Here is a 20,822-nt window from a genome sequence, read left to right on the forward strand (position 1 = left end):
ATTGATGGATTATTATCATGACATTTAAACAAATGTATTAATAATGTATCCAGGTGGTTCTTTAATAGTTGTAGTTGTTGTTGCTGGTGGTTGTGGTGTTGTTGTTGTTGATTTTGTTGTTGTTGTTAATGTTGTTGTTGTTGTTGTTGTTGTTGCTGGTGGTTGTGGTGTTTTTGTTGTTGATTTTGTTGTTGTTAATGTTGTTGTTGTTTTTGTTGTTAATATTGTTGTTTTTGTTGTTGTTGTTGTTGTAATGTGCTAATTACTACTTATATAAACAAAGTGAACTCCGCCTTAAGGTATTCAATCCTGTGTCTGTGATGGTCTGCAGTGAAACCTCCATATAGCGGACTTCTATATCTATATAATCCGTTAGATGGAGGTTTCATATCTAAAGGATCCTCTATATAACGAACATTCCTCTCCATATAGTCCGTTAAATCGAGGTTTTAATGTATTGGCAATAACGTAAATTTTAATGGACAACAAACGATCAACTGTTAGCGTGAAGGAGGAAGTTATATATTGGTGAGAGAGAGGGAGGGAAGGAGGGAGGGAAGGAAGGGAGGGAAGGAAGAGGGAGGGAGGGAGGAGGGAGGAAGGAAGGAGGGAGGGAGGGAGGAAGGAGGAAGGAAGGGAGGGAAGGAGGAAGGAAGGGAGGGGAAGGAGGGAGGAAGGAGGGGAGGGAAGGAAGGAAGGAGGGAGGGAGGGAGGGAGGGAGGGAGGGAAGGAGTGAGGGAGAGTCTCTATCCTCGGCAATACTTCAACTGGCCTGGAAGCAGATCAATGAAGACAAGTTTAATTGTCTTTAATATTAACACGAAACAAATCATTTATGAATAACTACAGTACATAACAAATCTTCTGCTGGGACCTCAACTCAGCTGTACAAGAGAAGTAAACAAACACGTCAGCTAGATAAACAAGTCGGGTAGACAAAACAAGTCGGGTAGGCAACACAAGTCGGGTAGACAACACAAGTCGGGTAGACAACACAAGTCGGGTAGACAACACAAGTCGGGCAGACAACACAAGTCGGGTAGACAACACAAGTCGGGTAGACAAAACAAGATGGTAATAACAGATAATAAACATCTCCGACTAAGAACGAATAGGATCTCAAGTAAAGGTGTTTCTGTACCCCTTGGTTTGTTTTACTGCCGCTAACTTCCTAATTTGAAGACGGAGACTCAGATTACAACACTTTCATGAGAGGGCGGAGGGAAGGAAGGTGAAGGGAACCTGACTATAGATTGTTGTGGTGGGCCAGATTGCAAGGATTGAATATTCCCAACACTTGCCACATAAAAATTCCTTCCCTCCTAGACTGGACATAATGCACCCAAACTGGCACACTCAGACTATACGATACAATGCAACGTAATGGAGAGAGAGGAGGAGGGGGGGAGGGTCGGGTACGTATAATTCTGTTGACTTTAGTACCGAAGGCAATACCGTAATCAGATCCCTTCTTTGTGTACCGAGTTAAGGTTAGAAATTTAGCGTAATGGTCCTTGAGATTGTGAGAAGATGGGTCCTACATGTTGAGAAAGGGGTGGGGTGAAGAAGTGAGGGGGAATGGGGGTGTTGGGGAAAGGGGTGAGGGAGGGGGGTTTACAGTGTAACCACCCGCACCCTTTCCCTACTTGACCTTGTGCAATGGTATCGGATTAAATGGGTTGAGACCGGGCCCCTCCCCCTTCCTCCTCTCTCCCACTGCTACTTCCTTACCATATGCATTGTGGGTTTGTATGACCTTATATAATACATTCCTCTAACCTCCCTGTATGTATGTTAGTTACTCTAGCATACATACATATACACATCGCCTGTATGACACCAGACAAGCTTCCCTTTCCTCGTGGATTTGTGTCGTTGACGTGTGTGTATGTTGTATGAAGGTGTATGACACAATCTACACACCTCTACCCTGTTGGCTGTGTGTATGTAGTATAATACTTCGTAGAACACACTTCTCCATACACACTGTGACGAAATAATTACTTTTTATGTGAAACTACATAATGATTTCACTCTCTCTCTCTCTCTCTCTCTCTCTCTCTCTCTCTCTCTCTCTCTCTCTCTCTCTCTCTCTCTCTCTAGTGTGCCTTTACGAACGCTTCTGGTAACTTTGTTCGTCAGTTTCCCAAGAAAGAATTCCTTTGTATAATATGACTATTAAAGAAGCACTCATTATCCTAATCTGCTTGTCTTATCCATGACCTATCCCTGCTACTGTTTCTCCACAATCATCCTTCGCCATGTCTTGTACATCTATCCATCCAGTAGGTCGTGTCCCAAGTCTTGTTCCTCGTCCGGATTCATACTAAGGAAAGAAACTCGGGAAACTCTTGCCAGTCCTCGTCCGCTGGCCGACCTTGAGTCATTCCTACTCTTATCATCCTCCTCCCGTGTGTGGTCAGTCGTACCCATCCTTAACGCATCCTGAGCTCTGTGTGTTGCTCATCCTTTTTTGTTTCTTCGGTTTTCATCCTATCTCTATCCAACCTCTTATTCCTATCCCAATCTATCTTACCCTCATCCTAGCTCCTACCAGCCTAGGACCGTACACAGGAGTCTTTTAAGGGAGAGTTAGATCACTTATCCTTACCCACTGGATGAAGTATGTACTGTAGATGTCACGGCGGACTCACATGTTTGAAGGATCTGTTTGTCAGTGCGTTTAAGATTGAGCAGCTTTTTTCTGTTGAGTCTCGTACACAACAGCGGTTATAGAGAATCATACTCACGAAAAATTATCTTTAATATTATAACAGTTGTCATAAAAGGCTGAAAAAGTTTAGGAACTAGTTTGTACGTACAGTGTTCAGGAGTCTGAGGGAGACCCTGATGAAGGTCTTACTCCTCCTCAAGAAAATTAGCATTCACGCGGCCAAAATAAACGTTGGATTTCCTGAAGGAGGCAGACTGAGAGCAAGCTAAAGCGCTTTGATGGAAGTCGCAAACGAAACGCTCCTGATCGAAGACGGTGCCCTCCCCACACATGAAGGAGAAGTGCCTGGTGATGATCTGGCCGAAGTCGATGTAGGGGAGAGACACGTGGAAGATGGCGCAGTTGTTGGCCTCGTCGGCGTAATAGCCGTAGGCCAGATCACTACAGTCGAAACCCGCCAGGATGTCACCCAGGATGAGGGAGGCGTTGGACGGCAGCTCGTAGAACAAAGATGTTGAGTCTCGGCGACGACGAAGGCCAGGCAGGGCGGCCACACACCCCGCCATCACACATACTCGGGGTGAAGAGGAATAAATATATCAGCCCTTGAAGACGTAAGGGTTAAACCAGTCTCCTCAGGGGTTAGCTAATTACTGGCCAACAACTCTCGGCATTAATATTAACGGTTGTGAAGGAGGTCACGCATAGCCTATGGTCGTCACCTCGAACCTCGGATAATAAGAGACAACAAAGAAACAGAAATAGGAGGAACAACAATTTTACCCAGAGCTAAGGTTCTCATGTTGACGGTCGTAGAGTGAAGAGACATTTGTGATATGGAGACGCGGCAGAAGCTCCTATATACAATATATCAAGGTGATGGTCCATCCCGACCTTGTGCCTCATACCACCACCTGTCCCTCTCCTCTTCACAATGACACTATTAAAACTCAAAAGTGGAGGGGTAACTTAACCAGAACCATTTTAACTGGCTACCACTTTCACTCCTGCTTCTAACAATGATTTATCTCATCAGCATCCTTCTCTTCTTCCCGATGATGTGAGATCAGAAGGTATAGTGTTTACATCATCAGTTTTATATATGATGAGTTTGGCATTTGAAACACAGATTATAGAATGCTTATTTTATACCTTGATATCCTGTCAATTATAGTTTGATATCATTCAGATTTTTAGTCCGTCAGAAACTCTATGATATATTTCCGTTTTCACTTTTTGTTTTCACTTCTTCAATCACGAGGTACAGCGCGGTGGGTCAGCGGTCATAACCTCACATCAACGTTTATCTGGTGGAGAGTCTGAGCAGCAGCATAACATGTTCATCAAGATAACTTACTAGGGTGAATGTCCGTCTGTCGCCTAACCTGCCCCATTATCTCTCCCCCTTGCCCCCTCCCCCCTCCTTTCTCTGCCTCTTGATCTACCCATCCACCCCTACACAGCATCCAGACTCGGCAGGGAGCTCAGATCCCCGTCTCAGGAATCTATTCTAGACCGGTTTTTCGGACGCTTTCATCTGTTTAAAGTGTGGCTAAGACGATCACAAGGTGGAAAGTGATGATGGTGACTGAGTTTCTTTTTTTATCCCCGGGGAAATACTCTGTTTTATGTAGGAGCTAAAGTTGAATTAGTTTAATTTTGATCATATTATTGGCCATCTTATAAAACAAACAAACACACAAACACACACACACACACACACACACACACACACGTAAACTTTTCTGCCGTAAAATATTGTGTAAAGATATGACTAATTGTTTACCCCTTATAGCCAACCCAGGTGACTACCACGAAATTAATAATGGGATTACCGGGCTAGGGTAGTGGCAGAAGATGGGAAGATGACAGATTGAAAGAATAGAGATGGAAAGGTTGGATGATTGGATGGAAGGGTAAAAAGTTGAGAGACTAAGGAGGAAAGAATGAGAAATAGACATGCCAAAAAAAGAGGTAAAACTAAAAGAGTTAACAGAGACGAGAGAGAAAAAAAAAGAGAGGGGATAAATGGAAAGAAAAACGGTAGACAGAATTGAAAGAAAAAATAGAATAGGCTTTTATATAAATGACGCGATCCTGACCTGACCAAACCAAACCATCTAAGGGTGTTTTTTCTTTGGGTTAGGTCATGTTTGGTTACTATGTGTCGTACAAAAAACGTTTGATACCTCTTCTGTACAAGACAACCTAAAAACGTTCTGTACATGTACAACACAAATTAAATATCCCCGATACATCTAAAAGGAACTTAAAAACTTTCAGTATATCTGTAAGACATTCACATATGATCTGAATGTGATTGCTTAAGTTTTGATATGTTTCAGGTCTTCAAGAAAACTGGGAAAATTTTTTTTTGGCGAGATCGATAAAAAAAATTTAAGTCTATCCTGTGCGTTTATTAATTTTCTTTGATTGATTTATACCCATTTTCTTTGAGAGTTAAATCAATTTTCTTTGATTTTCGTGTCGTCTTAGCGTGACTGACGACGAGAACCAAATTACTTGTTCCCCTTGTTTCTAAATGGCTGTATGTCTCAAAGAGGAATTACTAGAATGGTACTATACATTACTGTACATTACCATTTGAAGTGCAATACATCGTGACAACTAAGCACCCGACTTCCCTTAAGGAAAACAATGGCAGGGGAGAGAGAGAGAGAGAGAGAGTCTTCATTTTTATTATCGTCAGATCAGAGATTTTGGTTCTATTATATTAGAAAAAATGGCATTTTTTTTTCTTCTTGTTTGAGCATTTGTATGTCTCGGAAGGACGTCTTTCTTCGCTCCACACTCAGAACTAAGCTCTTGTTGCCTGATGACCAGTGTACTAAAGTTTCCGTCTATATACCTCAATGAATTAGTGCCGTAGTTTACCCATGGATGACGTGGAGTGTAAGCCTGTAATAGAATAATGAAAAAGCTGTAATATATACTGTAGTGTTCTAGAGGTCATAAACCTTTTAAAGAGTGTGAAGAAAGATTCAATTTTCATAGGCTACAATAATCATCATCGCCATCATTATTATCATTCTCGTTTTCAAAGATAAAATCTTCTATGATAGGCAGTCATGGTTTTTCCTCTGCCATAACACAATCGTCCAAATCTGTGGTTTATTTATTTGTTTCTCGGCGACCAACACCTGACGGCAACAAATGTCATTCGAGACAGCCGTAAAACGCATCAGATGAGCTTCGTTGTGGTCGGGTTTTGTTGTGGTCAGGCGGCCTTAACACTTGTAAAATTGTGCTCACAACTCCTCATAGCCCTAACCGATGTATATTGTACGTTTATTTTCTATAATAGATCGTTTTATACGACTATTTCTCTTCCTCAATAATATGGTCATTAGCCTCCTGCGTTTCAGGTCAAAAAATGTGTAAACTAATTATTTTGTTCACCTTCTGTAAGGACAATGTTCAAGGAAAATACTGTAAATTTTGAGACAATTTCTTTCATATATAGATGAATGTTATAAACAAGGTGAATAGTAGGACCACTACCCTGGCCGCAAAGTTAGAGAGGAGGCAGCGGAGACATTGTTGAGTCCTCGCGAGCAGATTGTGTTCATGACCGACCTACCGCTGCCCTCGTGATACTGAAGGGCAGGAGATGTTTTTATAGTGTATAACTGCGCTTTGGCACCGAGGACCACATCGGCCTCTCGAGTCACCTCAGAGCTCACTAACGAAGGTGACATCTTTATTCATTTTCCATTACCCACTAGCAATACGTTTACCATTCGTTAGGTGGCTGTAAAGTAGCTGCTTTGGCAGTCTACTGTCGTCCATGCGGGTAACATGGCCAGTCCAACGTAGTTGTTCATGGATAATGATACCCTCGATATTCCTACAGTTGGTATCAGCAAGAATACTGGCATTTGTTGGGCTTCGCCTTAGTAGCCTGTCCATCTTGCATTGTCTTTATCCGCCAGTAGTCGTTGGGTTCCCATGGTGGTCACCTCTTCCGCCTATACCGCCGTTGGGGTCCTGTTGGAGTTATGTATGTCTGTCGAATGCTGGGCTCCACCGCAGATTTTTCGCTCGGGGTTTACTCCCGTAGTCTTATACCTACCAGGGTTAATCCACAAGGCAATGGAGCAGTGGTTGATAGGCACCTGGGCGTGTCCACATGCCGGTGGGCCTTTGCACCGACCATCTGGGGCCCACTCGAGATGTTCGTAACTTAAATTAAGTCACCCCTTTGCCCGCCTATAGTATAAGTTAGGATATTACAGGCGTTTTAATCTCTCTGGGTAACTGGGGTGCTCTAGCGCAGAGTTGGTCAAGTTTAGTCTTGAATCAGCTAACACCCGGTGCCGCCACAACCAAGGATAAAATACTGGCAGGTTATTCTAACAGTTAGCTTTTACAATTATCTGTACTTGTGACTTCTTCAATTTGAGACCGTGACTGTGAAAACAGAAGTAAGCATGGCAGGAGTAATATTGTATAAATAACAGTGGTATCATTATTAGCCACAGCACAACAGTAGCAGAAGTAGAAGAAATAGTAGTAGTAATGCTATTAGTGAAGTAGGTCGTAGTCCCAGTAGTAGCACATAAAACTCATTACGGTACACGTAACCCTTCATGATTTTGCCACCGATAATCTTTGTTAATGTGAATCACCAATCAGCACTCTAGCACAGGGTGACGAAGGACAGACCGTATGTGGTAGAGTTGGCAACACTGGCATAAGGTTGCTCAGTGAGGAAGATGATAACATTAAATATTTTGGGGGGCCTGAATTATAAACAATACAAACGCAAAAATAAAAATAAAATATATATAAAAATGAATTCGGTATTAGTGAAACATTAATGAATTTCAGATGGTGGAATGAGAATAATCTATAAGTTAATAGCCTGCTTGAAAGAGCTAAATTCGTGTTATTAGGATGATCATAATTTTAAGGGCTATTTGCATGATATAGACAATACAAGACTATTAGCTATGAGAGACGATACAGACGATCATTTTTTTTAAATATCAACATGGTAACTCAGACACCACAAGGTATGCATAAGTAGACTTTCTATGTCCGTAGTCCTTACAGACTTGCACTGCGGGGGGGAATGGTATCTTCTTGAATTATTCATTTACGATGATCCGTAATAAGTACCTGGCTAGCATGTATCATCTAGGCTAACTGAGGTTAAGAGAGGTCATAGCTGCTCACTGTGTAGGGGATGAACCGACCTTAGCATCCGAAGGTGATTAAAATTTGTCAGAGATGATGTTTCAAACTTTACTTTTACTTGTTAAGCCGAATTTGGTGAGCTGTTTCATTAGTTCATCCGGACAGTGGAGGGCAGTAAGGGTCTTATCATCTTGTAAATATTACTTTATGAAATATGTTTTAGTAATATTAATAACACCACTTTTCCTGATTACCAGAAGGTGTTGTCAAGTCCAGGACACAGACAACAATGTTTTAAAGACCTTGGCACTCGAGGCGTCTTTACGTGTTATATCTGAACAACATTAACAGACCTCAAGTTACTTATAAATCAGTATCAAATAATAACAATTTCAATACAAGATAATGAATAGGAAATAGCTCTGGAAAAGAGTGTGTGTGTGTGTGTGTGTGTGTGTGTGTGTGTGTGTGTGTGTGTGTGTGTGTGTGTGTGTCATAACGCTACAGAAAGAGAATTTTCCAAACAAGAAATTCCTCAAGGCTGGCTTATAACATCACCATCATCTAGCTCTTTACTATTCAGCCATCGTCTATTAAGGCTTTGTTGTGATACTTGAGTCCCCCACCACTCCTCTGTATCTTGGATCAGATAAATAACCCCATATAAAGCTCTATAGTAAATCCACACTCAGACGCTGTGTCGTGATCCTGGCCCACGGGACGGTCACATTACCACCAGGTGAAAGGTGACCGAACACGCTGAGAGACTAACCCAAGGTGAGACTGGGGAGAGGAGGTCTTTGCTTCTGTTACTCATTCTCTTCTTCTCCTATTCTTTCTTCCTCCTTTTTCACTCTTCTTTGTTTTCCCATCTTCCTTTACTTTACGCTTCTTCTTCTTCTTCTTCTTCTTCTTCGTTCCCTCGTGTTATTATTTTATTAATTTCGTCTTCCTCCTCGTCCACACTTCGCTGGATAAAATACGTAGTGTGTGTGTGTGTGTGTGTGTGTGTGTGTGTGTGTGTGTGTGTGTGTGTGTGTGTTTCGCTTGCAATTATCAGAAAAAAATCTTAATTCATACCCTAACCTGCAGGAGGTACTGTAGGTGCTCTCGCATTATAACATACTGTAGATGCGGGTTGATGTATTTTACTTTCCTTATGGAGTTTCAATAAGGTTATTGTGGGAGTTTAAAATGATTTTTAGAGCAGAAAGAAGGTTCATGAAGTTCAGAAAGAGGTTTTCTAACACCATTAAGACACCTATCCTCCTTCCCCACCTTCCTCTCTTACACACATGCACTTTCTCTCTCCTCTCATTTCATTTACTTCCCTCCGTCTCCTTCCATCCTTCACCTTTTACATTATCTTCCTTCACTTCATATTATTGGTGGGCGTGGCGTCTTGTCTGCCTGGTCTCCGTCGTCGCCGAGACAGTAGTCCAGACTTCTTCGAGCTGCTGTCCAACGCCTCGCTCATCCTGGGGTCAATCACCTCGGGCTTCGGCTGTAGTGATCTGCCCTACGGCTACTACGCTGACGAGGCCAACAACTGCGCCATCTTCCACGTGTGTCTCCCCTACATCGACTTCGGCCAGATCATCACCAGATAGTTCTCCTTCATGTGTGGGGAGGGCACCGTCTTCGACCAGATGCAGGGCCATTCTTGGTTCACTGATGTATGGGTCGAAGGTTCCACATCAGTGTTCTGTGTTGAATAATGATGATGTAACGGAATTTTTCACCCTCTTTCTCGCTCTCTCTCTCTCCTTCACATACACACGACGCTACCTGGCTACAACACCCCTCAGTCACCTTCTTCATCACCCACAGGAACAATTGGTCTACGCTGACCTAGAAAACGCGACGCCCTGCGAGCTCTCAGAATCTTTCAGGTCCGTGAACGAATACTTCGGCCGCACTGAGAGGAACTTCCTAGAGTGAGAAAAAGGAGTCCTATCTCCTTTAGGATACCTGAAGAAGGAAGACGAATTAGCGACTGATATCCTACGGGGAGATTATATACAGTACAAAATATACATTAGAACAGAATATAAAAAATGTGTTTATGTAAATAGCAAACGAGTGTTATGACTTATTCTTGATGTTAAGTCTATCACAAGAGAAACTGTTGTCTATAGATGTATTTAATAGACTGTAAAACACACAGCTCAGGTAGAGAACAGGTAATACAGCTTAACAGTGTATTAGTCACCAATATTAAATATAATGGCTTTACTCTTCTCTTCAAGATAAATATAAAATAAATATGTAAATATATAACTAAGCAAGCCAGTGTATAGTACATTAATAAATACTAGAAGTTTGTAATTAATTTTGTAATTCTTCTTACACGTCACTTATAATTTCTCTATGGCAATCTTTAGTGTTTTATGTTATTCTGGATGTTCTAAATTAGTTAAACATTAAGTTCCAATTCCAAGCGTAAAGGGTTATTTTGGTCGAAATATTCGGCAAGTGCTTACCGTTTCTGACGAAATCTTGAAGATTTTGATTTCGTTCAAAATCTCAATATTATACAGATACACCTGAACTTCCTGATTAACTTGAAGATTATACATTCCAGTTTATTTCACTTGAAGATTAACTAACTTAACACTACCTGCGGGGGTTAGATTTGGTTAGGTTAGTATAATAAGAGTTAATCATTAGATAAAATATGCTGGTTGGGGCCAATCTTCAGGTGATCGGAAACAACAAATACTTCTAGGGAGTCATTTATTAAGTAGAAATCAATATTGTTTTCAAGAAGAATAAATTAAAAATGTTGATAACATTTGCAGATTTATTAAATTGAATTATATAGACAACAATAAAATTTGTACTTACTGAGAAATAATGTTAGTAATATTATGATAAACTTTTAACAATAGGACAGATACATGACAGTGTTGTACAGGAGGCTAAAGAAGGACGATTTTCAAGTTGTGATAAAGTTTCTTCAGGGTATAATACACATGTTGAGAGTATTAAAGGGATGAATAACTCGGTAGCTAAGACAACAGCACAGAAAACATATATTACAGCACCAAGAACAGTGTCCTAAAACTAGCTAGGAATGTTCAAAACAAAACAAAGAGTAACAGGACGATACAAAGGATGAATTAAAACTTGTGAATATTGATCATAGTGTTGCTAAGTTGCCATATTACGAGCAACAAAACCATTCTTATTACTCGATCGTCGACTATTCGAGGAAGTTCCTGTCGGTGCGTCCGAAATATTCGTTGACTCGCCTGTACTCGAGGGCGCTGCTGCAGGGGAGAGCGTTTTCCGGAAAGTCACAAATAAGGTTCTCTTGGTCGAAGACGGTGCCCTCCCCACACATGAACGAGAACTGTCTGGTGATGATCTGGCCGAAGTTGATGTAGGGGAGACACACGTGGAAGATGGCGCAGTTGTTGGCCTCGTCAGCGTAGTAGCCGTAGGGCAGATCACTACAGCCGAACCCCGAGGTGATTGACCCCAGGATGAGCGAGGCGTTGGACGGCAGCTCGAAGAAGTCTGGACTACTGTCTCGGCGACGACGGAGACCAGGCAGACCAGACGCCACGCCCACCAACACTGTGAAGGGTGATACAACAGGTGATAAGACTGGTATGGTAAGTAAACCCCTTCCCTTTACTAGTCATTTAACCTTAACCCTTTGAGGACAATGCTAACCCTTTGAGGACAATGCTAACCCTTTGAGGACAACGTTAACCCTTTGAGGACAATGCTAACCCTTTGAGGACAATGTTTAACCCTTTTTAGGACGTTGTTCAACCCTCTGAGGATAATGTTTAACCCTTTATACATAATGATTATAATTTACCGTTCTTACAATAGTTACGGGTGATCCATATGTTTCATCTTTTATAATCAAAGTTCTTGTTTATGCAGAGGAACAAAATCATACGACTTACACGTGTATGATGACTCTGGGGAATGGTTAGGTTAAGTTAGGTTATACTTCAATTATGGTTAGGATTTGGTTGGTTAAGGTTAGGGGTATGGAGAATGCACTAGTGACAGCTGCTATATTGTTCACATACACACGAAAATTTATCCTAGAAGCTTTGCATTACACTATAGTTACCCATCAAATTCAAACAAATTCATCAAATGCAAATAGTCATTTCACTCTATCCATAGATTTTAGCATTTCACAAGTGTCGTACGAAAACACAACCCACATTAGGTCGAAAAAAACAAACACCTGTCACTAAAAACACAAGATTCGCTTCCCACAAGAGATTTAAACACCAGTAGAGGTTTAAGCATCACTCGAGTAATAAACATCTACGTACCGATTGCCAGGAGGTACTTCATGGTGGAGTAACTGTGGATGTTGAGACCAAAGACGATGGAGGGCGACTGAATACCATGCAAAGATTTTGGCTCCTTATATACTTGTCCTGGGGTCCCGAGGAGAGAGGGAGAGCAGGAGATGGGATGGGAAGTGGAAAAGTAAGTACCCCGGTCAGTTGTTAGGTCACCTGGACAATTACTTTGGGTCACCTGGAAAGGGACGGAGGGAGGGAGGGAAGGGAAGGAGAGAGGGATAGAGGGATGGCTTGAGTTCATGTTCTGCGCCTTTCATTTTGTGTTCGTCTTTGTCTGTTAGTTAATGAAAGGAAGGTGAGGTGTGTGTTGATCTGATCTCTCTCTCTCTCTCTCTCTCTCTCTCTCGTCTACGGCACCTGATTAAAGAAAACAAATTTGCATTGTAATGGTCAATGCACTTAGAGAAAAATACAAAGTGTTCAGAAAGAAGAAACTTGTTTTTAATGTAGGATAACAATTTAAGTAAAAAAAAAACATTTCCCAGCATCCTTAAACATCTTCAAACATCTCCAACATCCTTCAACATCGTCAGCCCCAACACCCCCTGTCGCTCGCCACAAGTCTCGTTTGGATTCATTGCTCTTTCGAAATCGTATAACTTATCACCTCATTCCTCTTGGCTCACTTTCTAACCGCCTGTCCCTGCGCCCTGATTGTTCCCTTGACGATCATGTCCCCCCCCCCCTGGTGCTCCCTCCTTGTTCCCTTGTCCATCAGATCCTGGCTAATGCCGCCCTCTCACTCACAATTCCTTTCGTTCTTCTCTTACTTTCAGTTTTACGTCCATCGATTTATTATGTTTGGCGTTCTAGCTGACTGTTTTGTGGTTCGTTTTTTCTTTTTCCTTTATCTCTCTTTCTCATTTTAATTTCTTTGTGTTGATTATACTCTCACAAGCACTACTGTCCTCGCATTATGTCTTTATTTATCTCTTTCTCCGTCATTATCCTTCTCTGCCATTCTTTTTTTCAGACTTCAGCTGGAAAGACGTATGTTAGGACCACATTTTAACACCTGTACTGTAGGAGGTCCACAGTTCAAATAATATAAGGCCGCGTAGATTATGAAAGTCTTCTGCAGTACTGTGAGGCCACGTAGATATGTGAAATCTTATGTAAGCCTGTCGTAGTGTCATTATCAGTAGGAAGAGCGCGCAGCGTATAGTAAGTACACTGGATGCCAACACCACGCTCATCAGGACCTCTGCATGTAGCTGACGCAGAGCCTAACTAAACCAGGAACTAACAGGATTATGCCGCCAAGGAAAGGATCAGTCATATTACTACGAGGATAAGAGAACTCCGCGACCATAAACGGGCGTATATAGTCAAGGTCGTAGCCATTAGAAAGGTTTTATTTTCTCAATAGGCTGCTGGGTTCATTTTGATATTTTAGGGTTGGTATTGATTCGTTTCACTCTTTTATAACGCTGTGTCGTGTGTTCGCTTAGAAAGGTGTCTTATAGGCTACACGACGCTGCAGGTTTCGGAGAAGAAAACTAATCTTTAGAAGAGTATCGTCAATTTTGGGGGGATCCGAAATCAAATGAAAAGCTATATTCCAGAATTCCCTCGCCGAATTTTGCTTTAAATGAGTTTTTAAGGAATATGGAAAATAGTGTGTCTGGTCGTGTTAAGGCGAAGCAGAGAGCAGTAATTTATTCTCCTCAATTCTGAAGTCGTTTACTCATTAACCAAGATTATAAATGTAAAAACTAACGCCTCTTGATAAATCCAAAACAATCATAAGCAAAATCCTGTAAAGTTATATACATATATACCTTTGGCCATACTGTATTGAATGCAATACAGTACAGCACATAGCGGCATCGAAAAAAATTAACTATGGTACTATTCTTTACCTCGTTAACTGTGCCAGTCTAAGGCTATCGTAACAAAACCTGACTTAACCTATACATACTTTACCCAGTCGAATTTAACCTGAGCATTAATCTACGTACAAGTTGTGTATGTGAAGAAATGTTCCTACACTCTCAGACCTGCAGCAGAGCAGAAAGACTCGATTCTCCCCCTCTTCGTTACGTGCCGTTGAAACAAAGGTAGACCAGGAGGCTACCTCATCTTGGACGCCCACGACCGGTGATGGAAGGGACAGCGAGAGAACGTAGATCGCCAGGTACTGTATAGGGGCACGGCAGATGGCCCACCCGGCTGTGTAGCATCCCTCGGTGTCCACTCCTTATCTCATGATGTGTGTGTGTGTGTGTCCATTTAGTAAACCCTGTAGTTTGCTTTCATTTTGGTATTTTCTTGTCTCGTGGGATTCAATCGAGGATCCTCTTGGTAAACCTTTTTTTTTTTATCATAGACTGTAACGCTTATTGTTTATCATACTAAGTTAGGTGTTCTTTGTCAACTTAACCTAACCAACCAGAGACTTCAGTAACATCCATACCGTCACACTCCTTTCAACAAGTATGGCCACCAGCGCCCACAACGCCACATTAACCCCACGCCAGAACTACACAACTTTCACCTCCACTAAATCTACTTTGAAAATGTATTGCAACGAACACTTAAGGTGAACTCAAAAGAACTTTTCTATCACTATCGTCAGCACTAACACCATCATCACCAACAGTATCCACACCAACATCCTCATCACCATCAATATCCACACCAACATGAGAACCTACGCCAGTTACCAAAAGAAAAGTCTGCCTCAGCGTCACCAAAACTCACCAACACAAACAACAACAACAACACGTCACCAATACTAACTAGTACTCAGAGGTGCCTCCCAATAAAGGATTTTCTAGGCAGCGCTTCTCACGTTATAAAAACATATAAACAACGACTGTCCCTGTGTACAATCATTCTTTAGTTCTTCAGCCTCTGTCTCCTTTGCTCTGTGTCCATATTTCTTCTACAACTTCTTACGTCATTGCCTTCTCCCATATTCCAAATTTCTACAATACTTTTGGGTGAGTGTGTCTCCTGCTAGGGGATCAGAGGTCTAATATTAAAGACGTGGTCGGGTAACATGTGAGAGAATCTTAAGACGCTATCTGGCACCTCAGCTTCCCTGGCCCAGATGTAGATTATAGCTACTGACTGCCTAAGAAAGACACATCCACTCACGTGCAGCCATACCGGTGGAAGGATAACATTGCTAGTATTCAATTGCAGTTGTAGTTATTCTTGTTTTAGGCACAGAACAATCTTACTGTCTAAAAGAATGTTAAAGATGGGTGATCAGATCTTCGTAACGTGAGCATAGGAAGCGAAAGCTAGCCGGGATGAACTTATTGCTGTCAACTCGCTGGCTGTTCACAGGACTGTCCCCACACTTTCCCTTTTGTATGTGGCCCACTCGACCCCTTCAGCTAGACTCCCTCCTGACAGTCTCTTTTCGGTTACATTAGCAAGTTAAAAATGTTAAACATGTTCGTATAGTATAAAATCTCTCTTTATTTGTATATTTAATACTTGGGAAGTTGGTGAGATGAGAGACAACAGAGATGATATTGAAGGTGTGTACATTCCTTGTCCTCGCGGAGAGACACCATGGCATGCAAAGAGGAGAGGCAACACAGGGCGGTGCTGGGGTTGTAATATTCAGTACAGTATATGGCATCTGGCGGATGACAGTGGGTGGGTTATCGTGTCCAGCTTATACGCCTTGTAGAACCCATCGAGTTGTATGTTGAGAAGAGGTAAACTCCTCATCTCGTAAGACAATGAACAACCCGACGTAGGGTTTGGGGGCGCCAAACTCATACAATGAGGTAGGTAATAACAGAACACCGCTTGTTGGCACGGTGTATTAAGGCACTTTGACAACTAAAGTCTTCAAGTTCATAGTTTAAGTCAGAAAGTACACTAGTCATCAACAACGTATCAATTTATATATTTTCTCTTTGACTGAAGGAAAGCAATAATGGTAAGTGCTGCAGCTTGGTAACCTGGATAACCCAGCCTTCAGCCCCAGGCACACCCAAGAAGGTCTCACATGTGACTCCGTCTGTCCACTGAAAGAGTTGGTCAAGATCTGCCACCCCCGCCCCTCATAAAATCCTAGACCTGCCACTGTGTATCATGTATTGCTGAGGAACTGAGAACGAAGGTTTTTCTCTTCACTGTTAAAACTGGATTAAGGGGGTTGAAAGAAAGAGGAGCTTGTGCCCCTCTCCCCCACATACATTCTCATCGGGGTGGTTGTCAGCAGGTACAGTTTAATAGTTTGGGGCTGGTCAAATTAAAAGTTTTATTGTTTCGTGTTTTTTTTTTGTTTTTTTTTAATTCCATTTGTAGGACATGTCATCAATATTGTTATATCATAATTTATCAAGTAAAAAAGATTCGTTTAGTATCTTGGCACCAAGGCAGTACAGTACGTGTATTAATTAAAATTTTATTGGTGATGGAGAACCTCTCCCGCTAGCAGTACAGCCGACCATTTGTATCAAGAGTTCAGAAATTGAAATTGAAATTGAAATACTAAAAGAGTTCAGAGTAACTGGGAATCCACGAGCAAAGCGTTGAATCAGGATTCGAGCATTGAGCCACATCTCTCTGAACCATCAATGGTTTTGTAGATCAGTTGCTTAAAAAACGTCTTGTTTTACCTTTGGTAACATTAACTCAGGTTGTTATTTTCCCGCCAATAACCCTCAACATGTAATGTCTCGTCTTCGGCATTACAAGAGCGACTGCTAGAACCGAGTTTCGATTTGGTGGCTGGTTCATTGTGTGGGAGTCAACACCACAGTCGTGTCTATCAAAGCCATCATTAACTTCTCATGGTGTCAATTTATTCAAAAGTAAATATGGCCACACCACCCATCTGGTAATGTATTAATACAGAGGTTCATCGTTTATAATAATGGAATACAGTGACACTTATCGTGTGCAACACCACAACATGAATATCTATTCGAACTAGAATAGAAATGGCTCATTGTGTGGGTGAACTTTGGACCAGAGAGGACGGGGAGCCAAAGTCAAGAAAGATCTATATCTTTGCAAATATGGCAAGCGCGGGAGAACATAAATCTTTATTAAGATCGGTGACAATGAATCCCCACGGAGGGAAGAAATGCGCTGTGTGCAGGGAAGACAGGTTCACTTCCATGATCTTAAATTCCACTGCTTTCCTCAAGACTCGAGAGGTAAAGAAAAAAGCTCTAATGAATTATTAAATAAGGCATAGATATGTTAATTGTAACTCATTGTTGTTAGGCCAGATGAACAACTGATACTGGCACTTACAATGAAATTGACAATATCTCGTATTATATTGACCACGGTCGTACATGTTAGTTAACGTAAAATCAGGCGATTCTTATTACGCTCAATGGCCCATAAAACATGAAGCTGTAACTTCTTTATTGAGTCCCACAGTTAACACGTCCGTTTTCTCACCGCGTCAGTTTGCCTGAGTCCTCCGTTTTCTCTCATGTACCTCAGAGACTCTGATATTTCTTAATGCCTCATATAGTGTTCAGAGATTTGAAATTGAGAGTGAATGCATGTGTTTTACATTAAATTAGATATTTCTGATTACATATGAAACATTCAAGAACGCTTGTGAGTGATGTTTAAAGCTTCAACTGTATTTACTTTTAGTAAATAACCAGTTCTTCCACTCTGACAGGCGTGCTTTGTCCAGTCAAGTGCCCTTAAACACAGAAACAAAAACTAAACATTCTTATCTTGACGGTGGTGACAGTCTAAACCACTCAACAAAATACCATGAACCTTAAAATGTCATTGGGAGTGGCACCATTTTCAAATATACGATGAATGGTTTGCCAAGCTTCCGAGGAAGAAAAATACTCCGAGGATGGGCAGGATCAGGTGACACCCGAGAGCAATGCTGATTGGCGGGTCATACGACATCGTTGGGGCCAAAGACTGTGTGGTCTTTGGTATGTCTACTGTGTACAGTGTTCTACATTTTTTGAATACATTAATATTATAATTTTTATTTTATTTCATTAAACTAATCGGAAAAAAAATAGGAAACAGTACAGTAGAGTGAAGATGGCCCAATTCTTGGCCGACACTTGCCTGACCTGACAAGTGACACCACGTCGGCGCCACTTTTAAAGTATGGCCACACCAAACACAACCATTGTTTATAACATGTGATGGCGACTGTGTTATGAACAATGTTCAGACTCCAGTCCACACAAACGTAACATTGTTAGGAACTCTGTAGTAAACTTGCTGGATAACAGTTGCCCTATTTTCCAGTGGTTGTAATTATTTGTTGCAAGTGATATCATTTGCTTTAATGTCAGTCTTGTAAATAGTATTGTTATCTACTATTGTCGATTTTATTAAATTTACCAATTTAATATATTTAGTATTTCAGGTTTTATAATTAATTCTTGAATATATTCAACTATTTAAATGCACAGTACTGTTATAGTAGGATAAAATAAATGGTGGTTGGATGCATTATTTATTACAACACAAACCTTTTTCTCACAAACAAATGAATATGTTTTAAACTGATAAATGTGATTACACAAGGCAAAAATTATAAAATGATTTATGTTACGCTTTATTTAGTGTCACAGTGCAGTACACCAGTACTAATCATGTTACAGGTGGCAAGAGCATAACAGGTGAATCTGGGGTGGGTAAGGGGGGGTTGAACAGCCAGTTACAGTTTAGTACTTTGCACACCCACTATTCTTAGCAATTACCTCGTGTAGTCTGTTTGGGGGGAGACTACAGTATTAAATTGTACATAATTGTTTGCAGATTTTTGCATAAATGCTCTCACTCATCCTTCGTGTGTTAGAGGAGCGGCTGTGGTGTTCGGTCCTTGTCTATTTCCCACAATCTAACGAGGGTTCACCATATATATTCTATGGGGGTTGAGGTTGCACCTTTTGCTCAAGCACTCCAAAAGTTGTATGACCGGCCAAAAACTTCACTCTCATAACATCGTTTACCAGGATATGCACTCGGAAATTATTTGAGGTGAATTTTTTTGCCCAAATTCTATATCCCTTAAACGGTTGTTTTCCGGGCGCAGTGCCCGGGACATGGTGTTGTGAAGGATGTGAATTAAAAAAAAATATATATCAAAATAGTAAGTGACACTGTTGGTGCATCTTACAGACGCTGGCATTTAATAACCCTTAGCTGAAAGTTACCCAGATATAGTTCCAAAAACATTACAGTACTTACCACTTTCTGTTTATTCTAATTTCTCTTTATTTCACACTTCCTAACTCTTTTAATTTCCTGTCATCCTTCCCCCACCTCCCTCCCCTTTCCATTCACTGTCTCTTTTTTTTCAAAGGCTTCTTTTTTGTGAATTACTGTATGTATTACAGAAACCAAAAAATGTTTTATTTCCATTGAAGATTGTTCTTTAAAATATTAATGCATGTATACAAATACTGGCATAAACAAGTTTACTGTACTGGGAAACAGCCCATCAATCAGTTCCCTGGCCACATCAGCAAGGGAAGCACGGTATGGGGTTGTGGGGTACAGGTGGTTTGGTGCTGGGAAGGCAGCATGGTTACAAGCGTGATGTAGAGAGAGCTGGTTGGTGAGGGTTCTCACAGGAGGACCAGCTTGTGAGTCGCCATGCTCGCCGGCGGGAGCGAGGGCCGCCAGGCAGCGGCGGAGGAGGTGGTGTAGCTTGCTGCGGCTGTAGCTAGAAGAAGAGAGGGCACCACGAGGTCAGGTCTTAAATAGCAGGGGTAGGCGTGGCTTAGTAGTTGACCTCCGTGATGTATGGCGGCGCTGGTTGACCCAGACCACGAGGCATACACTGGGGAATTGGTGGGGTCGACTACTCAGCGACAAACAGCGTTTGTAGGGGAGAATTCCACTACATACTCAAGGAATATGTAAGGGTAAGATAATAGAAACATCATAGTCAACACCATGTGTGTGTACGCCTTGTTAATGATGATGTATTGTACCATGTAATAATTTGTACCCACCTGATTTCTTCTCCGCTGTTTTCTTTGCCTCTCACTGGTACTGGCGATTCAATTATTTAATTTTTCCTTTCTACCTCTGCTGTCTATATTTAACACTTGGGAAACCTTTCACGCATCCGTCTTTATAACCTTATTTGTTGTAATCTACATTTGTGGGATCCCACAACAATGGATTGGAGTGATATACAGTTCACTGTTCGATTAGTATGAACACGTTCTCTTTACTCCACTTCATGCTGACTCAGGTAGACTATGGAACTATCTACCACACACCTTTCTCGTCACCTAGGCAGAATGTTGCGACCTGAAGTCCACATCAGTGCTAACTACCAGTGTTGCTAATATAAATGTCATCACTGGGAAGCAGTTGTATGTTACCAACACTGTTCCCATTTATAATGTCGCCAACATGTTTGTGAAATCGTCATAATATTGTTGTTAACAGTGTAGCCAACACCTGTTACTGAAAATATTTGCATTGCATCCACATCAGTGTAACAATGTCGGTAACATTGTCATTTACATTACGGAATAACGATGGCATCATTGTTACACACACCAACAGCCTACACCAGCTGTTGTCCACTGTTTCTAACCATGTCCCAACAATGTTACTTTGAAGTGGCCACTCCTTTACTGACCAGCATGTTAGTGCATTTGGTTATGCCACAGTTATGGAATAACACTTAGCCAGATCATTATTATTGT

The 20,822-nt window shown here is 41.4% G+C and overlaps 2 protein-coding genes across 2 annotated transcripts; both read right to left on the reverse strand.

Annotated features, from left to right (window-relative positions):
- Positions 1-2,859: 2,859 nt before the first annotated feature.
- LOC121855508 (U-scoloptoxin(01)-Cw1a-like) lies at positions 2,860-3,240 on the reverse strand. Its single transcript, XM_042350482.1, has one exon. The coding sequence runs from the start codon at positions 3,238-3,240 to the stop codon at positions 2,860-2,862; it is 381 nt and encodes a 126-aa protein (XP_042206416.1).
- Positions 3,241-10,623: 7,383 nt separating this feature from the next.
- LOC121855545 (U-scoloptoxin(01)-Cw1a-like) lies at positions 10,624-12,203 on the reverse strand. Its single transcript, XM_042350536.1, has 2 exons — positions 12,142-12,203; positions 10,624-11,416 (listed from the first exon to the last, which is right to left on the reverse strand). Exons 1-2 carry the CDS (start codon positions 12,161-12,163, stop codon positions 11,040-11,042), a joined length of 399 nt encoding a protein of 132 aa, XP_042206470.1. The 5' UTR covers positions 12,164-12,203; the 3' UTR covers positions 10,624-11,039.
- Positions 12,204-20,822: the final 8,619 nt, after the last annotated feature.

This window comes from Homarus americanus, unplaced genomic scaffold (genome assembly GCF_018991925.1).
Source record: "Homarus americanus isolate GMGI-L3 unplaced genomic scaffold, GMGI_Hamer_2.0 scaffold48406, whole genome shotgun sequence".
Classification (NCBI taxonomy): domain Eukaryota; kingdom Metazoa; phylum Arthropoda; class Malacostraca; order Decapoda; family Nephropidae; genus Homarus; species Homarus americanus.